This window comes from Myotis daubentonii, chromosome 8, assembly GCF_963259705.1.
Source record: "Myotis daubentonii chromosome 8, mMyoDau2.1, whole genome shotgun sequence".
Taxonomy (NCBI): domain Eukaryota; kingdom Metazoa; phylum Chordata; class Mammalia; order Chiroptera; family Vespertilionidae; genus Myotis; species Myotis daubentonii.
The window spans coordinates 34416189-34441437 of NC_081847.1; the positions used below are offsets into that span (position 1 = coordinate 34416189).

General features: G+C 48.6%; 2 protein-coding genes across 2 annotated transcripts in view; one reads left to right on the forward strand and one right to left on the reverse strand.

The window, feature by feature from the left end:
• The window catches only part of TTLL9 (tubulin tyrosine ligase like 9), a 33032-nt gene extending 26038 nt beyond the window's left edge, over positions 1-6994 (forward strand). Inside the window, exons 13-15 of the mRNA XM_059707502.1 lie at positions 692-805; positions 2011-2135; positions 6526-6994. Coding sequence (XP_059563485.1) covers positions 692-805; positions 2011-2135; positions 6526-6602 — 316 coding nt within the window. The 3' untranslated portion in view covers positions 6603-6994. The remainder of the gene's footprint in view (positions 1-691; positions 806-2010; positions 2136-6525) is intronic.
• Positions 6995-8565: 1571 nt separating this feature from the next.
• PDRG1 (p53 and DNA damage regulated 1) lies at positions 8566-15930 on the reverse strand. Its single transcript, XM_059705846.1, has 5 exons — positions 15748-15930; positions 13548-13623; positions 12482-12556; positions 10110-10190; positions 8566-9524 (listed from the first exon to the last, which is right to left on the reverse strand). Exons 1-5 carry the CDS (start codon positions 15832-15834, stop codon positions 9442-9444), a joined length of 402 nt encoding a protein of 133 aa, XP_059561829.1. The 5' UTR covers positions 15835-15930; the 3' UTR covers positions 8566-9441.
• Between the last annotated feature and the right edge of the window lie 9319 nt (positions 15931-25249).

The window sequence follows — 25249 nt, forward strand, 5'->3', positions numbered from 1 at the left end:
AGGAGTCAAGACCTAAATCGAGCCCATGTTCAGAGAAACAGGGTCCGGTACCAGTGGGTCTCTCTCCTTTGCCCCTGGGGTAAGATGTGGCTGGGGCATCGGAGTGGATGCTGACAGGGGAAACAAACTTGGAGGAGGCAGCAGATAGTAGAAAGCGGGACCTGAGGCTCCCACTGACCTGCGGGGTGAGCCCTTCCCTTTCTGTGCCCAGGTCCCTGGCTGTAAATGACCGGGTTGCACAAAACAAGAGGTTTTTACTGGAGGCCATTGGGTTGCTTTTGGCCCGCAGCCACCTGGAGTTTGGCCTTCAGAATATTTTTGTTTGTTTCTTTTTCATTGAAATTCAGTGACAATCTCTAAACACTGGGAGATGGTCACACAAAGTTCTGGGTTTTTGTCTTTTCTGGAAAACATAAAACAATCATGTAATCCTGGGCTCATGCTCCTACAGGGCAACACTCCCCTGGAGCTGGTCACAGCCAGCCCTGTAGACGTGGAATGCTCTTTCCAGTTCACCAAGCCCGGCCCCTGTGGGGTATCAATTGTTTTCAAAAAGTTTTAGACAAGTGGAGAGAGTGACTCTGGGTGAATTGAGGGTGAGGCCCAGGCACCCCATCTAGCCTCTCAGTGAAGTTCCAGGAGCTCCAGGGACCAGGTAACCCTAAGACTCTCCCCTCTTTTCCCTCCCCAGATGGCTCCTGGAGGTCAATGCGTCCCCATCGCTGACAGCCAGCAGCCAGGAGGACTATGAGCTCAAGACCTGCCTCCTGGAAGACACCTTGCACATCGTGGACATGGAAGCCAGGTGGGGGAGGGCAGCCTTTCAGGCACCCCGCACATGACAATCGGGGCTCCCACCCAAGAAGAGATAGAACTCAGAACCTTGGACTTGAACGGCCCTCAGAGATACTCTAGCCTGCCCCGCTATTTTATAGATGGAGACTGAGATGTCCACACAGGGTTGGAGCCTGGTCCAAGGATCCAGCCCTTTTGGGTCAGAGCAGGGCCAACCACAGCTTTCTGAGATTTGGTCCGGCAGGATTTCCTCAACATTTCCTGACTGTGGGACCCTGGACCAGTCACTTCACCTCTCTGAGGTTGTTTCCTCATGTGTCTACATCTCAGGATTGTTAGATCAATTTACCAAGATAACTTATTGTCAAGTGCCTAGCTACAGTAAGTGCTCAGTGAGAGACTATATGTTGTTACAACAATGTGTACGTAAGGAAAATTCAGGGCCTGACTTGGTTGGTCTGTCTTCTCCCTCCCATTCCTCCCTCCCTCTATCTCTCTATCCTTCCATTCCTCCCTCCCTCCTCTCCTTGTCCCTCATTCCCTTTCATCTCTTTCTTCTTTATTAGTTTTTTCTCAATTATTCCAGCAAGAGTTTGAGGGCTGACTCTTATTGTTCATGAGTGGGGTTTGGGTCACATGCCCTCTCTGAACCAATCATTATGACTCTGATTAACCAGGCCTAGGTCTTGTGCCCACCTCCCAGGGGATGGGGTCAACCTCACCTGAGCCATGTAAGTGAGAGAGGAAGGATGGTTCTCAAAGGAAAAACCGAAGCACTCTTAGGCTGAAAGAAGGTAAAATGGATGCTAAGCAGGGGGAACCTCAGGTGTCCACTATATCTGCCATCATTTAGTCATTCAACAAACATTTGAGCCTCACGTGTGTCAGGCCCTGTGCCACACATTGAGGACACAGTGAAGGATAGAACAGACCCAGTTCCTACCTTCATGGAATTTGTGGTCTGGGGGAGACAGCAGAGTTTAAACCAGAATGCGGAAGTACTGAGGGCAAGTGTTTAAGCCAAGGGACAAAAGTAGGGGACAGCCCCTCTGAGACCTGTGTGGGCACCTAGGAAACAGCCAGTGAATGGTGGGCAAAGGAAGGGAGTCTGACAGTGTGGGGACCCAGGCTGCAGGGATGAATCAGGGACCTGGCTAGGGTCTTGGGGTCCTACCGTGCACCTTCTTTAACCCTTTGTGTCTCTTGCATGTCCAGGCTCACAGGAAGGGAGAAGCGAGTGGGAGGCTTTGACCTCATGTGGAATGATGGCCCTGTCAGCAGAGAAGAGGGGGTTCCCGACTTGTCAGAAATGGGGAACTTTGTGACCAACACACACCTTGGTATGTGGGGCCATGTGGGAAGTGGGCACCTGGGATGTGTCATGGGAGGTTCCAGGTAGTCTCAGACCGGAGCTTGGCACAGCTGTCTGACCTGGACCAAGGCTTAACCTCTTTGTTCCTCACCTGTGAAATGGAGAGTAAATAGTTTCTTTCTCCATATATGCCTAGAACACTGCCTGGCACATAGTGAGAGATGTTATTAATCTGCCAGGAGGTAGATTTCAAAAGGTTTAGGAAAGCAAACAGACAACAATGACAAACAACCCCCCTCCCATGATAAAGAGAAATTAAGGACTTCAGGGCTTGACTTTAAAACTTGGTGTTTAAAAAATGAGAATATTTGCCTGTCCGGTGTGGCTCAGTTGGTTGAGCTTCGTCCCATGCACCAGGAGGCCCTGGTTCTATTTCCCATCAGGGCACATGCCAGGGCTGCAAGCTCAGTCCCCAGTAAGGGGCGTGCAGGAGACAGTCAATCCAAGTAGGGGGTATGCAGGAGGCAGTCAATCGATGTTTCTATTTCTCTCTCCTTCTCCCTTCCTCTCTCTGAAATAAAATAAATACATTAAAAAAACATTAAAAAAATGAAAATTATTCACACTTATTGTAGAATATTTGAAAACTAAAGAAGGAAATAAAAAATCATCCAGACATAACCATCTTTAACTATCTGGTGTGCTTCCTTCCAGTTTTTAAAAAAATGCATATATTCATATTTTTTCCTTTTACAGATTTGGCATAAGACTGGAGTTCTGAGTCCCACTTTTCCATGTAGCATTTTCCACATCATTCAACAATGTTAATAAGGGCCTATCTTTTGGAAACACTTATTTGCCAGGTCTAGACTAAATATTTCACATATGTTATCTCATTTCATTTTTAGGCAGCTTTTATTATCATTTTACAGATAAGGAAACGATTTCCAGATGTCACACGACTTGCTTAAGGTCTTGGTTATAAGTGGTGAGCCAGGACCTGAACTCCAGTCTGTCTGACTCCAAAACCTGAATGCTTGACGGCTAGGCTCTCCTGTCCCTTAGCACAGTTAAGAACGAAGTTCCCATCTGGCTACAAAACATTCTTGCTTACATAGATGCCAAATTTGCTAAACCAATTTCTTGTAATTGAGCACATGGCATGATTTCAATTTTTCACTTTTATAAACAATGGCATGATGGACATCCTTTCACATAAAGCTCAACTGAAAAATCTGGCTGTTTCTTTGGGACAGATTTCTAGAAATACAATTACTGGGTCAAAGGGAGACTTATTACAGCCAGATTGCTTTCCGGAAAGAGCTCTGAATTCAAACAAACAAAAAAACCTTACCAGCGTGTGCATTCCACTGATTACTGGCGAGCTTTCAGATTTTTAGTTTGCATTTCTTCTTTTGTTAGCTGTCCATACTCAACCTATTTTTCAATGGGCTGTTTACATTGTTTTAAATGTATAAAGGCCTTGGATATTAATATGTTAAATTACACCTCTCTGTCAAGCTTATTGTAAACATTTTCCTGAGTTGTAATTTGCTTTTTAAATGCTCTCCGTGGCATCTTTTTATTTTTTATGAAAAGGTTTTGGTATGATTTAGGATTGGGCTTGGCTGTAAGCAACAAAAACGCCACTAATAGCTAGCCAGAGAGGGACTGATTTGTCTTGAGCCACAGGAAGTCTTGGGGTTAGCTGTACAGGGCTGGCACATGGCAGCATGATGCTCTTGCCTCTTTTTGCTGTGCTACACTTAGTAGGTTGCCTTGGTGCTCGTGCTTGCTGCCTCAGGTTGCTCAGGTTGCAAGATGGCTGCTCCAATTCCAGACGCTATGTCCTTGTCCCAGGCAGAAAGAAACAGGGAGGCCTGAGGACCACAGCCTTTCCTTCAGGCTTTGATTGTTTATCCCAAAAGGGATGCCCTCCCAGGGGCCTCTGCTGACATCTATCAGAGCTGGCTCACATGGCCACCCATGATGCAAGGAAGCCTGGGATGTCAAGTGGTTTGCCTTGAGGAAGGCAGGGGAGAGGAAGTTTGTGAATGGCTTTTCCACAGCAGATCCCTAGTGTCTGCCAAATTGCGTGTTTGGAGGATGACTACATAATGCTTTCAAGCTGTGGATACAACCACCTGGAAATCTTGTTTAAATGAAGATTATGATTCAGTAGGTCTGGAGTGAGGCCTGAAATTCTGCATTTCTGACAAGTTCCCAGGTGATGCTCTCTATTAATTGTTACTGTGTAACAAACCTCCCCCAAACCTTGCAGCTGAAAACAGCTATCTGATTTGCTATTCATTCTTCAGGTGTCACCTAGAGTCACTCATCGGGCTCCAGGCACCGGGCGAGGCACTGAGATTTGATAGCCCAGGATGGCTTCATTGACATGTGTGGTGGTTGATAATGATTGTCAGCTGGGCCTCTCTGTCTAGGTCCGTGATGGCGAACCTAGGACACGCGTGTCAGAGGTGACACGCGAACTCATTTTTTTGGTTGATTTTTCTTTGTTAAATGGCATTTCAATATATAAAATAAATATCAACAATATAAGTCTTTGTTTTACTATGGTTGCAAAGATCAAAAAATGTCTGTATGTGACACGGCACCAGAGCTAAGTCAGGGTTTTCCAAATGCTGACACGCCAGCTCCAAAGCTTCGCCATCGCTGGTCCAGGTGGTCATTTGTCTCCCAGCAGTGCTGCCGGCTTCTTCACGTGGTAGTCCTAGGGCTCCAAGGAGGCGAGGAAGATGCAGTGAAACCTCTTGACACCCAGGCTTGGGCTTAGAAGTCCGAAAGTACCATTCCTCCACAATCCATTAGTTAAAGCTAGCCCAGCCCAGGTTCGCGGGGCAAGGAAACAGACTCCACCTCTTGGTGGGAAGAGCAGCCATCACCTGCAGAGAGAGGTGCATGTAGGAAAGGGAGGGGTTGTTGCAGCTCTCCTTGCTAACAGTCCGTCTCAGATATCGATGTTGCTGTTTTCTGGACCCTGTTCGAGTAGCAAAGATTCAGGACACCTTGGCTTCTCCACCCTGGCTGCATCACATGGGGTTGGGTAAGGGAAGAAAGCTAGCACTTAACCTATTAGGTACTAGGCACTGTGGAATCACATGGGAGCTTTAAAAAAGACCAATGCCTGGTAAAGATACAGTTGGTCTGGACATCAGTATTTTTTTAATCTCCCTGATGACCCTAAAGCACAGCCTAGATTGAGAGCCACTGCTTGAGAAATCTCTAGATAATTCCCAAGTATCCAGTGGAGGGTGGGCATATGGTGGTGAATACCAGAGGAGCTGGCCGGGAGTGGGAAGAGGATTGATGAAATGCATTATGGATATGTTGAGGGATCTCCTGGTGAAAACATCAGCAGATGACTCAGAGATGAGTCTAGAACTCCAAGAAGAGATTTGCAATGGACACAAATATTTGGGAGTTATGAATGAGCCCTTGCAGTTAAAGCTGAGGTTCCATGGAGCCCTGGGGATGTATATAGTGGGCTCTTAGCTTTGAAGCCTTGACGACCAGTGAGCACCTAGGTGTTAGGAATGGCGTTTTGGGGTGCTAAGAAAGATGGGTGTCTCCTCCAGGTCAGTAGTTGTGGCCATGTGGACTCATCATTCAACCAGCATTTGTGAGTGCCATCATTGTGCCTGGCACAAGATTCAGTGGCCATGGAATTGCTTCAAGGACCAGCTCTGAGAGCAAACAGGAAGTGGTAACACCGTGAATGTGCCAGGAGAGGAGGTGTCGCCAATGTTCATGGTGGCCTCTCAGCATGGACTACCTGGGACACACATGAGAGTAGGGGTGACTCTGGAAATATTTGTCCCTTAGCCAACTGTGTGTGACACATGGGGTTGGGTAAGGGAAGAAAGCTAGCATTTAACCTATTAGGTGCTAGGCTCTGTGCTAGCTTTAATGCATTTTCGCTGAGTGAAACCAGAAGGAAAGCAATGTGAGTTAGTGGTTAAGAACTTGACCTCTAGCCTGGGTTCAAAACCCAGACCTGCTATTTATTGTGTGATTTGGAGCAAATAACTTGGCATGTCTGAACCTCAGTTTTTTTCTTCTACACATCATTCTGGTGAGATCTCAACAAGTTAATTCACATTCAGCACCTGAAGCAGCCCCTGAGGTAAGTCCCCAATGAATGTTACCTTCCTTTGATGATCCTTACACTCATCCCATAAAGCAAGTATTTGGTTTCCAGGTGAGAAAACTGATGCATGAAGAGGAAAATTACCTGCTTGAGGGCCACGCAGTTGAGGGTGCGAACCATAAGCCATCCATAGCTGCATGGCTGCTGTCTCCTCCCCCCAACAGGTGGCAGAAGCACAGGCCGCTCCACTCCCATCCCCTTTTCCTGCGGACAGGACCTCCCAGCCAACACTCCACTTCCCTTCCAGGTTGCATCAACGACCGAAAAAAACAGCTGAGGCAGCTGTTCCGCTCCCTTCAAGGCCAGAAGAAAGCTTCCAGCTGATACCCAGCCGCTGAGAGGCAAGCGTCCCCGGGAGGTGCCATGCCATCCAGTCCTCTCCCCACTCCATTGCCAGCACAGCAGCACCTCAGAGCACATGCCTCCCTCCCTCTGGATGGGCCACAGCTGCTGCTTGCTGCTTGGGCCGGGTCTCCTGGATTCCCCCACCGACCCCTGGGCATCTTTGCACCAGGAGACAGCCAATCCTCTGGACTGGATGGGTTTTAACCTTGACAGATTGGCTTAGAGAATAGGCCCAGAGAGTAAAAACTCAGCAAATTCGGCTCTCCAGAGAGGTCACATGTAATAAATGAGCACAGGCCTTATTCGAAGTTCCTGGGCACCAGGCTTGGCTCAGGGAATGCCGTGGGCTGCAGCGGTGTCCTCCTGGCTTCACCCTTTGATGTCTCCCAGGAGGTTAGGGTTGTCAGAGTCCACCAAGAGCAAAGGATCCATGGGAACTTGTCTTAAGCTATGTTCGCAAAGCAAGCAATTACAGATTGTGTTTACTGGGAGTCTGGAGGACTGGACCCCGCACATCTCCTCCTTACAACACCCTGACCTTGCATGTCAGGGGAACCCATGGCGCTCCCCTGACTCTGTGAAAGCCAGCAGGCCAGAGCGTCCCCATTGCTCAGATGGACATGGGTCAGGAAGGCAGAGCTGCTTAGTAAGGGTCCCTGCAAAGGGGCACTCGGCTGAGTATCTGGGTGACAGGTGCCTCTCAGGGCCTTCCCACTTGAGGCTGGGAGCTGAGCTTTTTAAACTAGAAAGCCTTGTGCCGGCAGGCAAGGAGACGGCATTCCCGCATTCCTACGCCTCCTCTTAGTGTCATAGGAATACAAGTGGGCTGGTGAGCTAACAGCCGCCTGGGGGACCCATTAGGGGATCCCCGGCAGCTCCCTCTACCACTCTTCCTGCTTCAGGACAGTTCTTTTAGCTACAAATAACAGAATGTGACTGCCCAGGGATGGGAAGGGCTTTTGGAAGTGAATACTGTCAAGTCCAAGAAATGAACCAGTTAGCTTTGGGAAGGCCAGAAACCAGCCATTCTGGGCCTCCTCCTTCATCCCTGTGACTGAGGAGAGCCCAGACAGCCCCAGGCATGGGTTCTGCCTTTCCAGTAGGATCCAATTGGCTCTTTTTTGTCCTAGCATCTACTTTGCCAGACAGGTAGGGGCAATATTTAGAGGGAAATTGTGAGCAAGGCAGTCCTACCAGATAGTGTCTAGCAAAGTGAATGCTGCTACTCCCTACTTTTAAAATTTATATTTAAAAATACGCAATATAACAGCAACACGCTCGTCCCTTCCACCCCAAATATGCAGTTTGTTTTGAGGGAACCAAATAATTGGTGATTGCATAAAAATCACCAGCTTACCAGACACCTGTCCTGCCCCCTTGCTTTTCTCACTTAACCTTGGAGCTTGTTCCAAATCAGTGCCCAAAGCTTCCTTATTCTGGATTATAACTGTGTGGTATCCCACCGCCTGGAGCCATCAATTCCTTTAATCTACTGTGGACATTTAGTTTATTTCCATTTAGTTTCCAACTCCATCTCCCTACTCTTTGAGCCAGTATGGAAAACACACACAAATTTCTACTAAAAAAAACTCAGAAGGATGCAACATCACACTTCTGAGCCAAATTTGACTTAGGTATTTTGTTTGGCCAACACCAAAGTTTTAAACATTTTTCTGAATTAGTCAGCAATATTTAAAAAACAGAAAATTCAACTTAAAAAGCCAAATTGCTAGTTCCTCTTGAAGAAAACATAAGATCTGGACGTAGCAGCCTATGTTCCAATGAAACTATCGGCGGCAGCTGAGTGGAGCAGGGGGCACGGCAGTGTGCCTGTCTAAGCCTATCACTCAAGGAGGAACCACTGCCCTTCATGGGTGGTATCCTAAAGGGGGTGGTATGCCTTCAATTAAGGACCAAATGAGATAAAAAACAGAAGCAGCTATCCATTCATTAGGTGCCTTTATTGAAGCCTCAGTGAACAGAAAGATACCGTGTTGCCCTCACAGCACATTCACATTAAGACCCGAGACCACTGCCGATAAGGGAACTCGGAGAGCAGCGCTGGCCCTGGCCCTGCTTTTGGAGGCGGTGGAGGGGCATCCTGAACGCATGAAGCACGTGAAGAGGCAGTCCCCCTCACCCATCTCTGGTGCAGGACTCTGCAAGGCCTTCCTGACGAGAGAGCAGCTGTGGGGGGTTGATAAGCAGCACCTACGCTGGGCTCCATCTGGGAGCAAGCAGGAAAATGGGCCAAAATGGAGCGAGTGGGGAGAAATGGTATGTCTGCTCCACAGATAGTTGTGGTGAACCACGAAGCACCAAGATCCTGTCCTTCATTCAGAAACCACCTGTGAGCTTCCTGCTGTATTCCAATTGTTACACATGCTGCTTTAAATGTCTCCCTTTCTGAGAGGAATGCTGGAATGAAGCTCCCACTCCTCCCCTTATTCCCTGCCCAGGGCCCATTTAAACAGCAGGCCACTGTTGAGAAGTGTCTGTTGCAGTCATTCTCATACCCACACAGGCGCTGCCCCCGCCCACCCACTGTGGCTGCTAGGCCTATCAATGGGTCTTGTGTCCAGTCAGCCCACTGGTCAGGCCCACAGGCACTGGCAGGCTGAGGGTTCCCTCCGCTTTCACAGAGCAGTCAAGCGCTACAGATAAAGAGACTGCAAACAGGAGCCATGGCCAGGATGCTGATGCCTGTGCCCTTGCAGGGTAGATCCTGTCCTTGCAGGTTTCAAAGCTGGAGAGTTCTGGGTCCTACATGATCCCAGGGGCATGCTGGTTTCAGGCCCCTTATCGTGGTTCTTGAATTTCATCCTTTCAAGATGACCTTGAGAGCTTTAAGTTCATCCTGGTTGAGAGGGGTCAGGTTAAAACCCTTCAGCTCCGGTTTGCCTAAGGAGAGAAGATAATCCATCAGTGCGTTCAGGCCTCCTGTTGTCCAACCTCCTGGCCCCGGAGTCAGGCCTGGGAAAGCTCACACTGCATTCATACTGCCAGACACCTGGCTGTGAGGTCTGACAGGGAAGGGCCTCAAATCTACAATATACTGAACAATGAACACTGACACCCACTACTGAGTCTCAAGAACCTGCAGAATTACGACTCTGCTGGCCAGAAACCTCCACATTTCTGCCATACCTATGGCAGATCTGGGTGGTAAGGTTTACCTAGGAATTCAGCTTCTGAGTCAGAGCTGTCCTGGTCCCCACACCATGCCCTGGCATAAAATGTAAGATAGCTCAGGCCATTCCTGAACTTGGAAAGAATTTGTGATAGAAGACCCCACAAACTTCCTTGTCCATTCTATCTCAGGATGGCTAGAGACAGCCACTGCCCCCTGCCCCCAGCTTCAGTGCCACTCACATGCTGTCCAGGTCATTGCCCTCCTGGGAGGGGCTTCCCAATCCTCTAAGTCCATGTTGATGGTTTTGTCCCCTCCTGGTTTCTTCCCCCCTTCCCCACCTCCTAGGCTAATACCTTGGGCCTCAAAGAGGCGGTTGACCTTCACTTTAAGTTGTTTCCGGAGTCTCTCTATTTCTTTATCCAGATGATCCTGATCTGAAAAATGAGATGGGCAAATAGAATGAGGTTATACTACAGACAGAATGACCAAAAGCAGTCGGGGGTGCCAGCCTCTCTCTATCCCCTTTGAGAGCAAGGGCTCTTAGCATTCCGGAAGGAAAAGGGGACTTCAGAAACTAATTGAGGAAGGAACCAAAGGCTAGAGAAGCAACGTGACCTGCCCACAACCACTGAGTGAGCCCGGGATCGGGCTGAGCAGACCAGTCCCCTGACTCTCAATCTCCTGGCCTGTTTTCACTATGCAAATACCTTGGGCTAATTGGTGCATAGGGAAGGCAACATCAGGATTTTAGGTCACCCTTCCACAGTGAAATTAGAGAAAATTTAACTGAAAAAATAAAATGGAGAACCTATAGCAGACCTACCCTATGATGACTGGAAAATGGGTGGCTAAGGGATTTTATAAACCCAAGTCCATTAAGGGGTTTTTAGAAAAGCATGATTGTGGTAACATGTTACCTAAACAACCTAACTATCAATGGGCAAGCTGAATGCTCAAGCTTAACCTACTTAGCCTCAGTGGATAGAAAAGGTTATCTCCCCTTAACAGACTGCACCTGAAAGCAAACTGCACTGAGGATGGAAGCTACAAAGCTCAACTTAAGATGATACATCTGGCTGTCACTCAGTCCTCTCCGCCTGCTCTGTTTTCACCTGCTCATAGGAACATTCAAGCGAGTTTGTCTTCCCCACAGACTTTCATTCTTTCTGATGAGAAGCCCCTGATCAGCTGGGCCTCTGGTCTGGGCAATGGTTCTACTCAATCTTTTAAAATGGGTTGCTCGCCCGACTGGTGTAGCTCAGTGGGTGGGAGTCAATCCAGGAATTAAGAGGTTCAATTCCTTAGATTCCCGGGTTGTGGGCTCAATCCCCAGTGGGTGCAGGAGGCAGCCAAGAGATGATGTTTCTCTTACTCTATTCCCTCTCCCTGCCTCTCTAAAAAAAAAATCAGTAAAAACATATTAAAAATAAAAAATAAAATGGGTTGCTCAATGTAAATGAGTAACCCTACTCTTACAAGCTTGTTCAGCCTGTGTCAATCACCGAGAACTATAGATAATGATGTCCCAGAACCCCTCTAGGTACCGTAACATGACCACATTTATGGGCCAAGACAGCTGAAGATCAGATCCTGAACCCAGGCAAGTGACCCCCTCTGAAAGCATCCTCCAGTCTACCACCCGAGTGTAATGACAACTCAATTTTATAAACATAATGTGTATGGTTTTTCACAGGACAACCAGAAACTTCTATTCCAAGCTAATCCTTTGCTAGAATTTTTATTTCAACAGGGATAGAGGCACCCTGCCTTCAGAGACAGAGGCAACCTTGCTGGTCCTCTTGACCTATACATTTTCAAGGGTAGAAAAGAGGAAATATGTGTAACCTGCTCTTTTCCCAGCCAAGGATGCATTTGCAACCTGACTTTTTACCTTTATGATGCATCTCCAAAGAGTTTTGGAAATTGTGGTCATCCATATTTGAGAACCATCTATTTAGTTGCTGACCCTAAGGTTCACTCTCCCCAAACCCCCATTTTCAACACAGTCTCTCTTGTAGGGGATGTGAAAAATAAAAGTTCACTATGCCAGGCTCCCCTGTATCTGTGGGGGCCATGTAACTTAGTTCTGGCCAAAGAGCTGTCAGCAGAAGGCCCTGAGGAGGACAGCCTAACTTCCAAAACAGAAGGCAAGGCCATATCAGGGGTGGGAAACCTTTTTCTGCCAAGGGCGTTTTGGATATTTATAACATCATTCTTGCACTATAACAAAATTACCAACTTAAACATTAGCCTACTATATTTGGTCTCCCCTAATGCCTTGGCAGGGCCAGACCAAATGATTTCTCGGGCCTTATACAGCCCACGGGCCAGATGTTCCCCACCCCTGCCATATAAGGAGAAAGCCCTTTGCCTTTCCTCCAGCCTGGCACGTGGACATGAGCCCTGCAATGATGACACAACCACCATGAGAATATGTTAAGGTGACCCTGCTGAGTAGCCATGCCAGTCCTGGATGGCTGACTCCAGATAACTTCTTACATGAGAAAAACAGAACCAAATTTTTTAAGACTCAATTTTTGAATTTTCTGTTCTTTGTGGTCCAACTTGTTCCATAAATAAAGCATTATGCTCAGCACACATACTGTTTTCTCTCAACTTCAAAAAAAAAAAAAGGGGGGGGGCTACAGAGATGCACTGCTCCCCCCAACCCCCCGCCCCCAAGGGGAGGCAGCTGTTTCCCTGACTCATGCCCAGGAGGCCTTACCTTTCTCAATCATTTCCTTCGTCTGAGGGTGAGGCATCTTGATAAACATGTTCCCAAAGCAAACCATCACATCTTCTGAAATGGAAATGGTAATTCCTTCAACAAATATTCTGAGCACCTACTATCCACTAGGTATTGTTTTAGATGTTGAAAACACAGCAGAATAATACAAAGACCCTGCACTCATAGAGCTCAAGTTATAGTGGAGGAAGGGACATAAACAGGCAAAGCTATCATTTGTCAGGTCCGAGCAGGTCTAAGCGCTGCAGAGAAAAATAAAGCAGGGTGAGGGGTGGGGAATGCCAGAGCAGGGGAGAGACTTGTTGGACCTGGTGGTCTGAAAAGGCCTCACTGATTATGTGACATCTGGACAGAGACTTAAAGAAAGTGAGGGTGTGAGCCCTGCAGCAAAAAAAATCAGTAATGTGCTTGGGGTGTTAGAAACAGCAAGGAGACCAGTAAGGATGGAGTCAGTGAGGGAGGGGGGAATAGAGATGATGTTGGAAGAGTGTAAGGGGGTCTGGATTACATGGGATCTTGCAGGACTCTGGATTTTACTCTGGTCAGATGAAAAGCAATGGTTTTAGACCTTCCAATGCACTTTAAATAAAATTCAAACTTCTTCCCTTCATGATGGCCTGGCCTCTGTCCATCTTTCCAGCTTTATCACATGCCCTTCCCCTTGCTTATTGTGTCACAACCACTTGGCCTCTAAGAGCCCCCATCCTATCCTCCAACACCTATCCCACCTCCAGTCCCATCTTCAGCTTTCTCACAATTCCCAATTACGTATTTCTGTTGTTCTGCTCATTTGTACTGATTTATACCCCCTCCCTGTACTTTCCCAGTGCCAACATTGAGAAGCCAGCACCTAATGGCCTGTCATGGAGTTGAGCAGCTGAAAGCCCGAGCCACAGTCTGTGTGAGACCTGAGAAATTTCCTCCCCCATCTCCATGGGTGTGTCGCCTCCTGCAGCCTCCTGCCTGCTCTGTTAGGGACAAGGCAAAGGCCTTCCACGGAAAACGGCACAGGCCTCCTGGGCTGGAGGGAGGAGTCGTGACTTACCAGAGAGGCTGAGCTCTTTCTGCAGGGCCCTCAGGCCCTCTCGGTTCTGATTCCTCTTGGCATCTAGGTCCACAATCTGAAAAGCACAGAGGCAGGAGGGAGCTCAGCGACTGCTCGCCCCAGCTTGCCAGCTCCAACAGACCCACCTCTCTACGAACACCCAACAGAGACAACAAGGCATCATTCCTGGGCTACTCCCAGGGTCCTGTCCTAGACAGGCGGGTGTGTGAATGCACTTCTCCCCCCACTCAGCTCCCAGGTCCTTTTAAAGACCGTGTGTGGTGCAGATGTTTTCCCCCAAGAGAAGGTGCTGGAAAAATGCTGACTAAACAGATAATTCTTTTTTCTCCACCAGAACGCTAGTTCTCAGCTTTAGGGCATTTTAGGATCATGAGGAATGGAAACCTCTCCCGGGGCAAGCCCCTCCAGCTGATTCTGACCTCGTATCATGAGAAGCCCTCATGAAGCCCAACAGTACGAGACTGGAACAGAAGGGGGGCCCTGAAATGGTGGTAACAACACAACAGCTACTACAGAGTGAGGAGGGGGTACCATATACGGCTTTAGAGCACTGGCTCTGGAGCCAGAACACCCAGGTTTGAATCCTGCTGCACGCTGGTAACTGTGCGACTTCCCCTTCCTCACAGGTTACTGAGCCAGGAACGCGATGTATTATCAGCACAGTGCCTGCACCTGGTGAGTACTCACAACCTGCTATTATCATCATCACTCAGCACACTGATGCCCTGATTAACAGGCTCTTCCCCAAGTCTTCCCCTTCTCAGTAAATACCCACCCAACCACCAGGCAATCATCCCAACTGAAGATGGGGAGTCACGAATCATCCTTGTCTCCTACTCCCTGACCCCTACGTAACCATCATCAAGACCTACTAACCGGATGGCAGTGGATTAAGGGGAAGCTACGCTGACATTCTCCCAGGACCCTAAACTGGAAGAGAAAACCCTTACAGCAAAGGTGGTAAAGAGGAGGCCACATCGAGGCTGGTCCACTGCTAGTTTTTATTGTGCCATTTTCTTAAAACGCTTGACTTTTAAATTGAAAGGTGATGAGGTTGTATTGATTTTAGTAAAGCAAAATCTTTACTGCCACTGTCCGAAATTTGTCAAAATAAATACACAATTCTAAAGAAAAACAAAAACCATGCCCATCTCCAAAATATATTACTGCCCCATCTGCTGTCTCCACCCCCACCACCCTGGTCCAATGGCCCCTTGCCTTCCTGTATTTCAGCGGTTCTCAACCTTCCTAATGCCGCGACCCTTAATACAGTTCCTCATGTTGTGATGACCAACCATAAAATTATTTTCGTTGCTGCTTCATAACTGTAATTCTGCTACTGTTATGAATTGTAATGTAAATATCTGATATGCAGGATGTATTTTCATTGTTACAAATTGAACATAATTAAAGCATAGTGATTAATCACAAAAACAATATGTAATTATATATGTGCTTTCCGATGGTCTTAGGCGACCCCTGTGAAAGGATCATTCGACCCCCAAAGGGGTCGCGACCCACAGGTTGAGAACCGCTGCTGTATTTACTGTGCTCCACAGAGAAGCCAGAGGGATCCTTTTAAAACCTTAATCCAGTACCTCATCCTTTGCTCCCCTCCTCCCCACCCTCCGCAACTCCCTTCAACCACTTGGCATTTCCATTCGAACCAGAGCCGAGCTCCCTGTTCAGGTCTACGAGGCCCGCCACGCCCGGGGTCCCCGTTCCTCCCACGGCCCAGCCCTGCGCAATCACAGACACGCAGACCGCCTTGCTGTTCCCCTTCTCCCCTCCAGGGCCTCGACGGGGACGGCGCCCAGGCCAATGGGGGAGCCCAGAACTGCCTTTTGGAAAAGGGGTCCAGGTAAACTGCCCAAAGGGGTGATGGTTCGGGAACTGGAGGGCACAGCAAAGGGCAAAGAAAGGATGGAGAGAGGACGGCTGGCACAAGGCGGGCGCTCCCCTAACACGTAGGTCTGCATAAATGGCTGCGGCGCGGCGCGGTGCCCACATCACCTCCATCTGCCACGTCTGTCGCCACAGCCCTTAGACCACCGGTCCCGGTAAACTCACTGCCAGCCGGTGCCGGGGCCAGATTCCGGACCCCGCGCACTTCCCCACGGCGATCGCCACCAGGCCCAACCGCTGAGCCCGGGCCCTGCGCGGCGGACGCGCCTCCTACCTGCCGCTTGTCCGCCAGCACCGCCTCGGCGAGCTCCTCCACTTCCACCAGGTACCGCAGCACCCGCTCCGCCTCGGGTGACAGCATGGTGCCCGCCTGCTCCGACCCTGCTCCGGCTCCGGCTCCGGCTCCAGGCCCGCTCTGACTCCGCTGCGGCCCCTTCTGCGCACGCGCCGCTCTGACAGGACTTCCGGCGCGCATGCTCAATGGGAAGAGGCCCGGCGGCGCGCGCGCGCTCCAGTGCACCCGAGTCGGGGCCTACCTGTGGGGGCGGGGCTGGAGCGCCCCCTGCAGGCCCAGAGAGCACAGTCCTCCGTGCTCCTCTTAATCTCTGCCTTCTCTCTTCATAGGTTTTGTTTGTTTGTTGTTAATCCTCACCTGCGGGCCATTGGTTTTTAGAGAGAAGAAGAGACACACAGAGAGAAACATGGATCGATTGCTTCCCGCACGCTTGGGCATGGGATGGAGCCTGCAGCCAAGGTACGTGCAGTTGCCTGGAATCGAACCGAGGACCCTTCAGTCCGAGGGCTGACACTCCATCCACTGAGCCACACCGGCTAGGGCTCTTCATACATTTCTTAAGCAGGCAGTTTCAGGAGCTGAGAATGCAGCAGTGAACAAAACAAAGTCCCTGCCCTCGCGAAACTTCATCCTAAGGGGAAAATCCGACAACTGATGACCAAAAAAATAATTACATACTATAGCTGGCCAAGATAAGGCTGGAGAAATAGAAATTATTACTTCCCGTTTTAGGGAACATCAAGGAAGCCCATGTAGCAGTGTGACTTATATTTAACCTCTGAGACCTTATGTTTATAATTTATGAAATGGGAGTGAATAAAAATATTTCTCATGGTCTCTCTGCAGGATAAGAGGCAGAAATCACTTTTCAACTCAGTTTGGCCAGTGTTTATTGAGCCCCGGTGTTGGGCCCAATGTCCAGAGTAGTTGACCTCCTAGAGGAAGTGGCTGGAAAACCATGAAGTTCTGTAAGTGCTGAAACCTAAATCAGTGTGGGCCATAGGATCCGGGGGGGCCTCCAAGAAGAGGCAGGCCTGTAGAAAGTGGCTGCCCTTTACAACCAGTGGGTTCCCTAGAGATCACGCCCAAACCCTTCATTGTAAAGCTGGAAAAACCCAGGCTCAGAGAGCAGCCATGACTTTAAAAAGTCAACAGCAGACCTGACACTAGAATTCTGACCTCCTGCCTCCCAGAGTCCAGCTTTTTATTCCCTCCTTTTGGCCCCTGTGACCAAGCGCTTTCACACCTCTTCCCTTACCTGAACTTCACAACCTTTGTATGGGTGGGTTATTCCTACCTGTTCCACAGCTGCAGACTGAGGCTGGGAGAAGGGCAATGCCTTCTCATGCAGAAAGTCAGGAGCACACATGGGTCTAGATCTAGAAGCTTTCTGGTGTTCATACCACAGCTGTCTCTAGACCCTGAAACTGTGGCCCCATAAGTCTCAGTGGCACCTCCTCTTTGCCTGGCCTTTGGCTGCCTTAAACCGCCAGAGGCAGAGCTAGTTTTCCCTGCAGCTGCCTGGTGTGGAGAAAAAGGAGACTCATTAAGGATTTCTCATTGAGGGTAAATTTGTTGCCAAACCCAGGATGTTTTGTGTAAACACCTTCTGGTTCAGAAACACAGACACAAGCCCTAGGAAGGAAGTGGGGAGGAACATTTACCAAAGGAGAAACAGGGCTCAGCAGGCCTCGCCGGGGCCTGGACCCCAGAACTGGGTCTCCTCCACCATGGGGTGGAGAGCTGGACCAGGCCGATCACTGAGCCCTGCCAGATGGGCCTAGATGGGGAAAGGCTGAGTTCAGGGAGGCTTCTACATTGGCAGCTTGTTGGCTGCCACTGGAAGTTTTGGGGAAGTCATATCGAGACAGATAGTCAGATCTGGAAGGACTCTTGTTTCAGAACCACTCCTGTTTCAGAACCATCGATTTCACAGATATTTCCTGACTACCTTGGCCCTATTTTAGGGATTCCACCATGAGCAAACCCAGACATGGTCATTGCCCTCAGAAGCTTCCAGTCTGGTGGAAGAGTCAGACAATAAACATATGAACAAGTAAATATATCATATTAAGTGATGATAAGTACTCTAGAGAACAATAGAGCAGGGCAGAGAGAGGCAACCAAGATGGCGGCATAGGTTAACGCCGGAGATTGCTGCCTCGAACAACCAATTCATAGGAAGGCTGGCTGAGTGGAAATTCTACAACTAGGAGGAAAGAGAATATCATACCCAGACTCAGAGGAGGCGCAGTGCTGAAGTGAAATACTCAGGTGCGGAGGTACGCGCGGAGCGGGCTGGCGGCGGAGGGTGCGGTTGTTGTTTTCAATAGGGAGGGAGTTTCAGACTCTGAGCTCCAGATCCGGGCAAGTCTTCAGGGACCCAGACTCAAACTCCGGGACTGTCTGGCTTCTGAAGGCAGCTTTCTCTCCGAGGTTTGCAGCGGTTGCTGGGATTCTGTGAGGCAGAGCCCCTAGGGACGAAACTCAGAGCAGCCATAACTGCTCGCTCCACCTGCCCTCTTTGATCCCGTGTGACCCGCCCCGCCCAAGCCCTGCACAGAGCCATTTTCCAGATAGCCTCAGGCAAAGGCTAGATTAGCACCTCCCCAGAGGACAGAAGTTTTCCCACTGCAGACACAGCTGACTCTCACAGCCAGTTGGCCTGGAGATCAAATCCCCCCAGTATTAACTACAACAATCAAGGCTTAACTACAACAAGACTGCGCACAAAGACCACTAGGGGGTGCACCAAGAAAGCATAAAAAAATGCGGAGACAAAGAAACAGGACAAAATTGTCAATGGAAGATATAGAGTTCAGAACCACACTTTTAAGGTCTCTCAAGAACTGTCTAGAAGCTGCTGATAAACTTAATGAGATCTACAAGTAATCTAATGAGACCCTCGATGTTATGATAAAGAACCAACTAGAAATTAAGCATACACTGACTGAAATGAAGAATACTATACAGACTCCCAACAGCAGACCAGAGGAGCGCAAGAATCAAGTCAAAGATTTGAAATGCGAAGAAGCAAAAAACACCCAACTGGAAAAGCAAAATGAAAAAAGAATCCGAAAATACGAAGATAGTGTAAGGAGCCTCTGGGACAGCTTCAAGCGTACCAACATCAGAATTATAGGGGTGCCAGAAGATGAGAGAGACCAAGATATTGAAAACCTATTTGAAGAAATAATGACAGAAAACTTCCCCCACCTGGTGAAAGAAATAGACTTACAGGTCCAGGAAGCGCAGAGAACCCCAAACAAAAGGAATCCAAAGAGGACCACACCAAGACACATCATCATTAAAATGCCAAGAGCAAAAGACAAAGAGAGAATCTTAAAAGCAGCAAGAGAAAGAAACTCATTTACCTACAAGGGAATACCCATACGACTGTCAGCTGATTTCTCAACAGAAACTTTGCAGGCCAGAAGGGAATGGCAAGAAATATTCAAAGTGATGAATACCAAGAACCTACAACCAAGATTACTTTATCCAGCAAAGCTATCATTCAGAACTGAAGGTCAGATAAAGAACTTCACAGATAAGGAAAAGCTAAAGGAGTTCATCACCACCAAACCAGTATTATATGAAATGCTGAAAGGTATCCTTTAAGAAGAGGAAGAAGAAGAAAAAGGTAAAGATACAAATTATGAACAACAAACATGCATCTATCAACAAGTGAATCTAAGAATCAAGTGAACAAATAATCTGGTGATCATAATAGAATCAGGGACATAGAAAGGGAATAGACTGACTATTCTTGGGGGGGAAAGGGGTGTGGGAGATGTGGGAAGAGACTGGACAAAAATCGTGCACCTATGGATGAGGACAGTGGGTGGGGAGTGAGGGTGGAGGGTGGGGCGGGAACTGGGAGGAGGGGAGTTATGGGGGGGGGGGGAGAGGAACAAATGTAATAATCTGAACAATAAAGATTTAATTTAAAAAAAAATAGAGCAGGGCAAGGTGGGGAGGAAATGATGGGGTGGGGGCTCTTTGAGATAAGGTGGTCAGGGAGGGCTTCTCTGAAGACCTGACATTCGAGCAGAGGTGGAGGAGGTAAGGTGAGCCATGTGGATACCTGGGGGAAGAGCATTCCAGACAGAGGGAACAGGATGCAAAAGCCCTGGAAGTTGGAAGAACAGCAAAGCCAGTGTCGGTGGAACTGAATGAGCAAGGGGGAGAAGGTAGACGATAAGGTCAGAAAGGGAAATGAGGCACTGAACATGTGGGGCTATAGAAGGGGCTGTAGGTGCCCTGCCCCAATTGGCAGAGCCCTCCCTGGAGTTCACATGCAGACACTGCTGCACATGCTCCAGCTTCCTGCTTCTCTCTGCTCATGAATGCAGGTTGAGTAGGGAAAGCAGCAAGTTAATGCCCACAGGAGTTGCCCTCAACCAAGAGGAGAGAGGAGCCTGGCCAATGTGGCTCAGTGATTGAGCATTGACCTATGGACCAGGAGGTCATTATTCAATTCCTGGTTAGGACACATAACCAGATTGAGAGCTCAGTCCCCAGTAAGGGTCACACAGGAGACAGCTGATCAATGATTCTCTCTCATCATTGATATTTCTATCTCTCTTTCTCCCTTCCTCTCTGAAATCAAATATATATATATATATATATATATATGAGAGAGAGAGAGAGAGAGAGAGAGAGAGAGAGAGTGTTAGTTAGTTTGTGGCTACATACCCCAGCTTCTTTGCCCCTCTGTAAGGGACCCAAGAGGAGACTGCTACAACCATCCAGGTAAGATAGGATGATCACTGAACCAGGGTGGCAGTGGGGATGGTGAGCACTGGTGGGATTCCAGGGACTTAGCATGCATTCCTCCATCAGCCTGGATTAACCTTTTCCTATACCTTTGTACCCATGGAACTACTACCTAGCTCCCCTTGTCAGCTTGGTGTCACCCCCTCCCCCCACAGTCAAGAGTCCCCTCTGGCCTTCGCAGCTTCTTGGGCTTCCCCACCACTGCACTTACCACACCACCTTTTTTCTCTAGTCGTCTCCCTCTCCAGGCAGGAGCTCCTCAGGGCCGGGACCTCGCCTGTCTTGTTTGCAGCTGTGTCACCAGAACCTAGAATGGTGCCTGACCCACAGCAGGTGCTCAGTTGATGTTTACTGTATGAGTGAGTGGATTCAACATGAAGCAGAACTTTCTACAACCCAAGCTATCCAAAGGTGAACAGAGCTAAGTAGTACCTCATCCCAGAAGGTATGTACGGCTGGACAGCCACAGGGTCGGGATATTGCAGACGTGAATCCCTCTGCAGTCCTGGATGGGAGCGGTGCCTATAAGTCTTTTCTAACCAGAGAAACTCTACCTGGCCACGTTGGGGTGTGCCTCCCACCCCAAACCCAGGCCAAAAGGGCGGTGGTGCTGGGGCTCTGGCGTTTGGGGACAGGAGCCAACAAGAACGATGCATCACCCATTCCCATTGGACCCCTATTTACCATTTCTGTGAGCCTCCCTGGGGTAAGTGTTCAGCAACCAGCACTGCTTCTCTCCTTGGGAGGACTGCCCTCAGGCTTCTGGAGCCTCGTGGGTGACTAACTGTCCCCATAAGCTGTACCCCATCATTTCAGGGATTTGAAAGCCCACCGTTTGCCTGGGCTGCTGGCATGGGCGTGGGTGGATAACTCTGGGGTATAATTACCCCCCAGAGTTCCCCTGTGGGATAAGGCTGAAGCAGCCACCCACAAGGCACCCTGCTTGGCTTCCTCTCCCTCCTGGTTCTGCCTCTCCCACTCCCTTATGGTCAAAACCTTCCAATACTCCCATCTCACTCAGTAAAAGCCGAACTCCTCACCGAGTCACACGAGGCCCCACATGAGCTGCCCTACCTCTCTAAGGCATCTCCCACCTCTCCCACCTCTCCCACCTCTCCCACCTCCTTGCTGTCCCTCACACATACCAGGTGCAGTCCCACCTCAGGGCCTTTGCACTGGCTGCTTCCTCTGCCTGCACTTTCCTCTGATGTCTACGTTTCTTCCACCCTCACCTCCTACAAGTCTTTGCTTAAATGCTACCTTCTTAATGAGGCTTACCCTGACCACCCTATTTTGAAAATGCAAGCCCCCACTCCCCCCAGTACTCCTGATCAACTTCCTTAGCTTTACTTTTTCTTTTGTTTAAAAATAACATTTGTCATTTTCTAGCATGCTGTATAATTTACTTACTTGTATTTTTTAAATTTTATTTCTTGATTTGAGAGAAACATCAATTTGTTGTTCCACTTATTTATGTATTCAGTGGTTGATTCTGTTAAGTGCCCGGACTGGTGACTGAACCCGAAACTTTGGTATATGGGGTTGATGCTCTAGTCAACTGAGCCACCTGCTAGGACACTTGTATTTCTTGTTAACCTCCCTCTGCTATAAAGGAAGCTTCATGAGGCCAGGGACCTTTGTCTGTTTTGTTACTGATGTCTCCCAAATGCTTAGAACAGTACCTAGCCTATATTAGGTGCTCAGTAAACATTTTTGAATGAATGGAGGCGGGGGATGGGGTGGGGGTGGGGAGGGAAGGGGGAGAGGGCGGGCAGAATTCTATCCAAGGCAGATTCTCTCTGAGGCCAGGATCTTAACCCCCATGCTGGAGGGGGATGATGAGAATGGCAGATCATGCCAGACCTTGTTGGCTAGGGTAAGGGGGTTGGATTTTGTTTTTAGATCAGGGCATCTACTGGAGGGTTTTGAATAAACATGAGACGTGATTGGATTTACTTTTGAAAGCCCCCTCTGGCTGTGGGGATAGAATGGACGAAAAGGAGTAAATGTGGTGCAGTCCTCTGTGTGTGTGTGAGTGAGTATGTGTGTGTGTGTGTGTGTGTGTGTGTGTGTGTGTGTGTGTGTGTGTGTGTGTTGTGGGTGGGAAGGCGATGATGGGGACTTGGAGAGGTGACAGAGCTGTTGGCTGTACGGAGGCTGGGAGCAGCAAGAAGCATGTCATATCCATTTCTGCAGGCAGCCCAGGTGGCTGCCCACAGGCTCTGACCTGTGAGCAATCAGGCCAGCTGCTGACAACATGCGCCTGGGTGGCCCCCAACTCCTCCCTCCGCTTCCTTTGTGCGCTTGTGGGCTTGGCAGGTGGAGGGCAGGCCTGCACTCCCTGCCTCCCCTGACCCAGAGAATAATCCCTTATATTCATGGGATTCTCTCCGTGCCCTCATTTCATCCTCCCACATCCGCTGGAACACAGACATCTAATTCCCATTGGGCGGATGAAGACATTGAGGCCCGGGAAGGGGATGGGACTTCCCAAGGTCATGAGCCAGATGGGGACGCCAGGTGGAGACCCGTCCCTCAACTCCCCATGCCTCAGTTTCATCAGGCAACAGATGGTCCCAAGGCTTGACTGGAAAATTCTTAAATGACCCGAAAGAGAATACAAGCCCAGAATATTCCAGGCCTCCCTGAGCTGGTCTTTGCCACTACCTCTAATACTAAATTCTTTTCTTCTAAATGCCATGAATAGATTCTTATCAAAAATGAAAAGACTAGCCGAAACCGGTTTGGCTCAGTGGATAGAGCGTCGGCCTGTGGACTGAAAGGTCCCAGGTTCGATTCCGGCCAAGGGCATGTACCTGGGTTGCGGGCACTTCCCCAGTGGGAAATGTGCAGGAGGCAGCTGATCGATGTTTCTCTCTCATCGATGTTTCTGACTCTCTATCTCTCTCCCTTCCTCTCTGTAAAAAAAATCAATAAAATATTTTAAAAAAATGAAAAGACTAAATTACAGAGAAGACTTAAAGTTCCTTTTGACACCCCCCTCCCCATCTCAGTTTTCTCAGGAGTCCCAACTGGGTGTGTCTTTTCAGAACTGTGATATTCATTTAAAGACGTCGTTAGGAACCCAGAGAACAGATTGGGACTCTTCTGTGTGGCAGGTAGGAAGGGGGACTGGAGGGCCCTGCACACAAGTGTATCATTCTGCAGCCTGTTCGCTCTTGGACGTCTTTAACTGGTGTGTTGGATCTGCCTCCTGTTTTCTGATCGCTGCAGAATGTTCTGTAATATAAGCACCGTAGTTCATTTGTTTATCTAACTTTCTAAGTTAAATGTTACATTTATTTCTCATGCACCGAAATACAGAGGGTTAATTAATCCCACCTCTCGGTTCTTAGCATATGGTCATGAGTTCATCTGCAAAGGCCCTCTCTTGTTTCTATTATTTTCTCCTTCTCCCCACACCCCCACTCAGACCCTCCCTACTGCGTTTGACATATATTCTTAAATATTTGAGATTTCTTCCGAAATGCATAGTAATTGTCTTATGTGCTTGTATATTTTAAAATTTCTTATTCAGGTATAACTCACAGAAGAGTTATACAAATCATAAGTGTACAGCTCATGAACTTTCAAAAACTAAACACACCCATGTTAACGAGCCCTTGGATCAAGCAGTAGAGCATCAGCGGCCCCTCAGGAGGTCCCCTCCGAGTCCTCCCAACCACAACCCCCGATAACCACGCCCCTGATCTCTAACTCCATACATTGGCTTTGCTAGTTTTTGAACTTTATACAAATGGAATCACACAGTGCGAGCTCATTTGTGCCTGATTTCTTTCGTTCACCATGTAGTTCATGAGATTTATCTCTATTGTTGTTTGTAGCTATAGATTGCTTACTCCATTGGATGCCGACCCTGCAATTAAACCATTCTGCCCTTGGTGGACATGTGGTGGTTTCCAGCTTAGGGCTGTTGCAAACAGTGCAGTATGAACAGTCATGTACGTGTCTTGGGAAACATGCACATATCTATGCATTTCTGTTGTGTGTACACTTAGGAATGGGATTGCTGGGTATGTTCAGTTTTAGTATTTTTAATCCATTAAATATGATTGTGCTGTTAAGTGGTGTTCATTTCCTATGTTGTTGTTTTCTGTCTGTGTGTGTTTGCTCATCCTGATGTTTCTTTGATTTATCCATGTGCTCTGTGCACCTTTAGTTCCTTGCTCCTGGCAGCTCCCAAGAACCCAGAACCACTTCCCCACATGTTGCTTGTCCTATCCCTTAGCTGCGGATGCTTGAGCTCCCTTTTCCTCCCCATCAGCACACGCAGTGCCACACGGCACACCCGAGTGTGCTAGCCCCTTCTCAGAGGACAGGCATATACTTGTTTTTCCTTAATACTGCCACATCCCTCTCCAGAATGGCTGTGCTCAGTTACACGTCTACCAGGGATGCACATTCTCACCAACATAGGGTGCTATCTGTCTTTCTATGGCTTGCCGTGTGGTGGTTGTTAGTATCACAGTTACTGGACATTCTCTGGTGGATGGACATTTAAGTTGTTTTCCATCTTTCAGGATTAGAAGAAGTACTGCTGCAATGACCCCGCAGGGACACGTCTCCTGGTTCCTGTCTGTGAGTCCAACTTCTCCACCGCATCTTCCTCCTCTTTCCTTGAACCCTAGTTCCTAGGCACACCCTGACCTTCCCACCTCTCTGCCTGTGCTCTGGCTGTGCCCTC

Coding starts and splice junctions, on each gene's coding strand:
- PDRG1 (XM_059705846.1), bottom strand. CDS start 15,834: ATGCTGTCACCCGAGGCGGAGCGGGTGCTGCGGTACCTGGTGGAAGTG. Junction 12,557..13,547: donor GAAAGAGCTCAGCCTCTCTG/GTAAGTCACGAC, acceptor TTTCCATTTCAG/AAGATGTGATGGTTTGCTTT. Junction 10,191..12,481: donor GAAGGAAATGATTGAGAAAG/GTAAGGCCTCCT, acceptor CTCATTTTTCAG/ATCAGGATCATCTGGATAAA.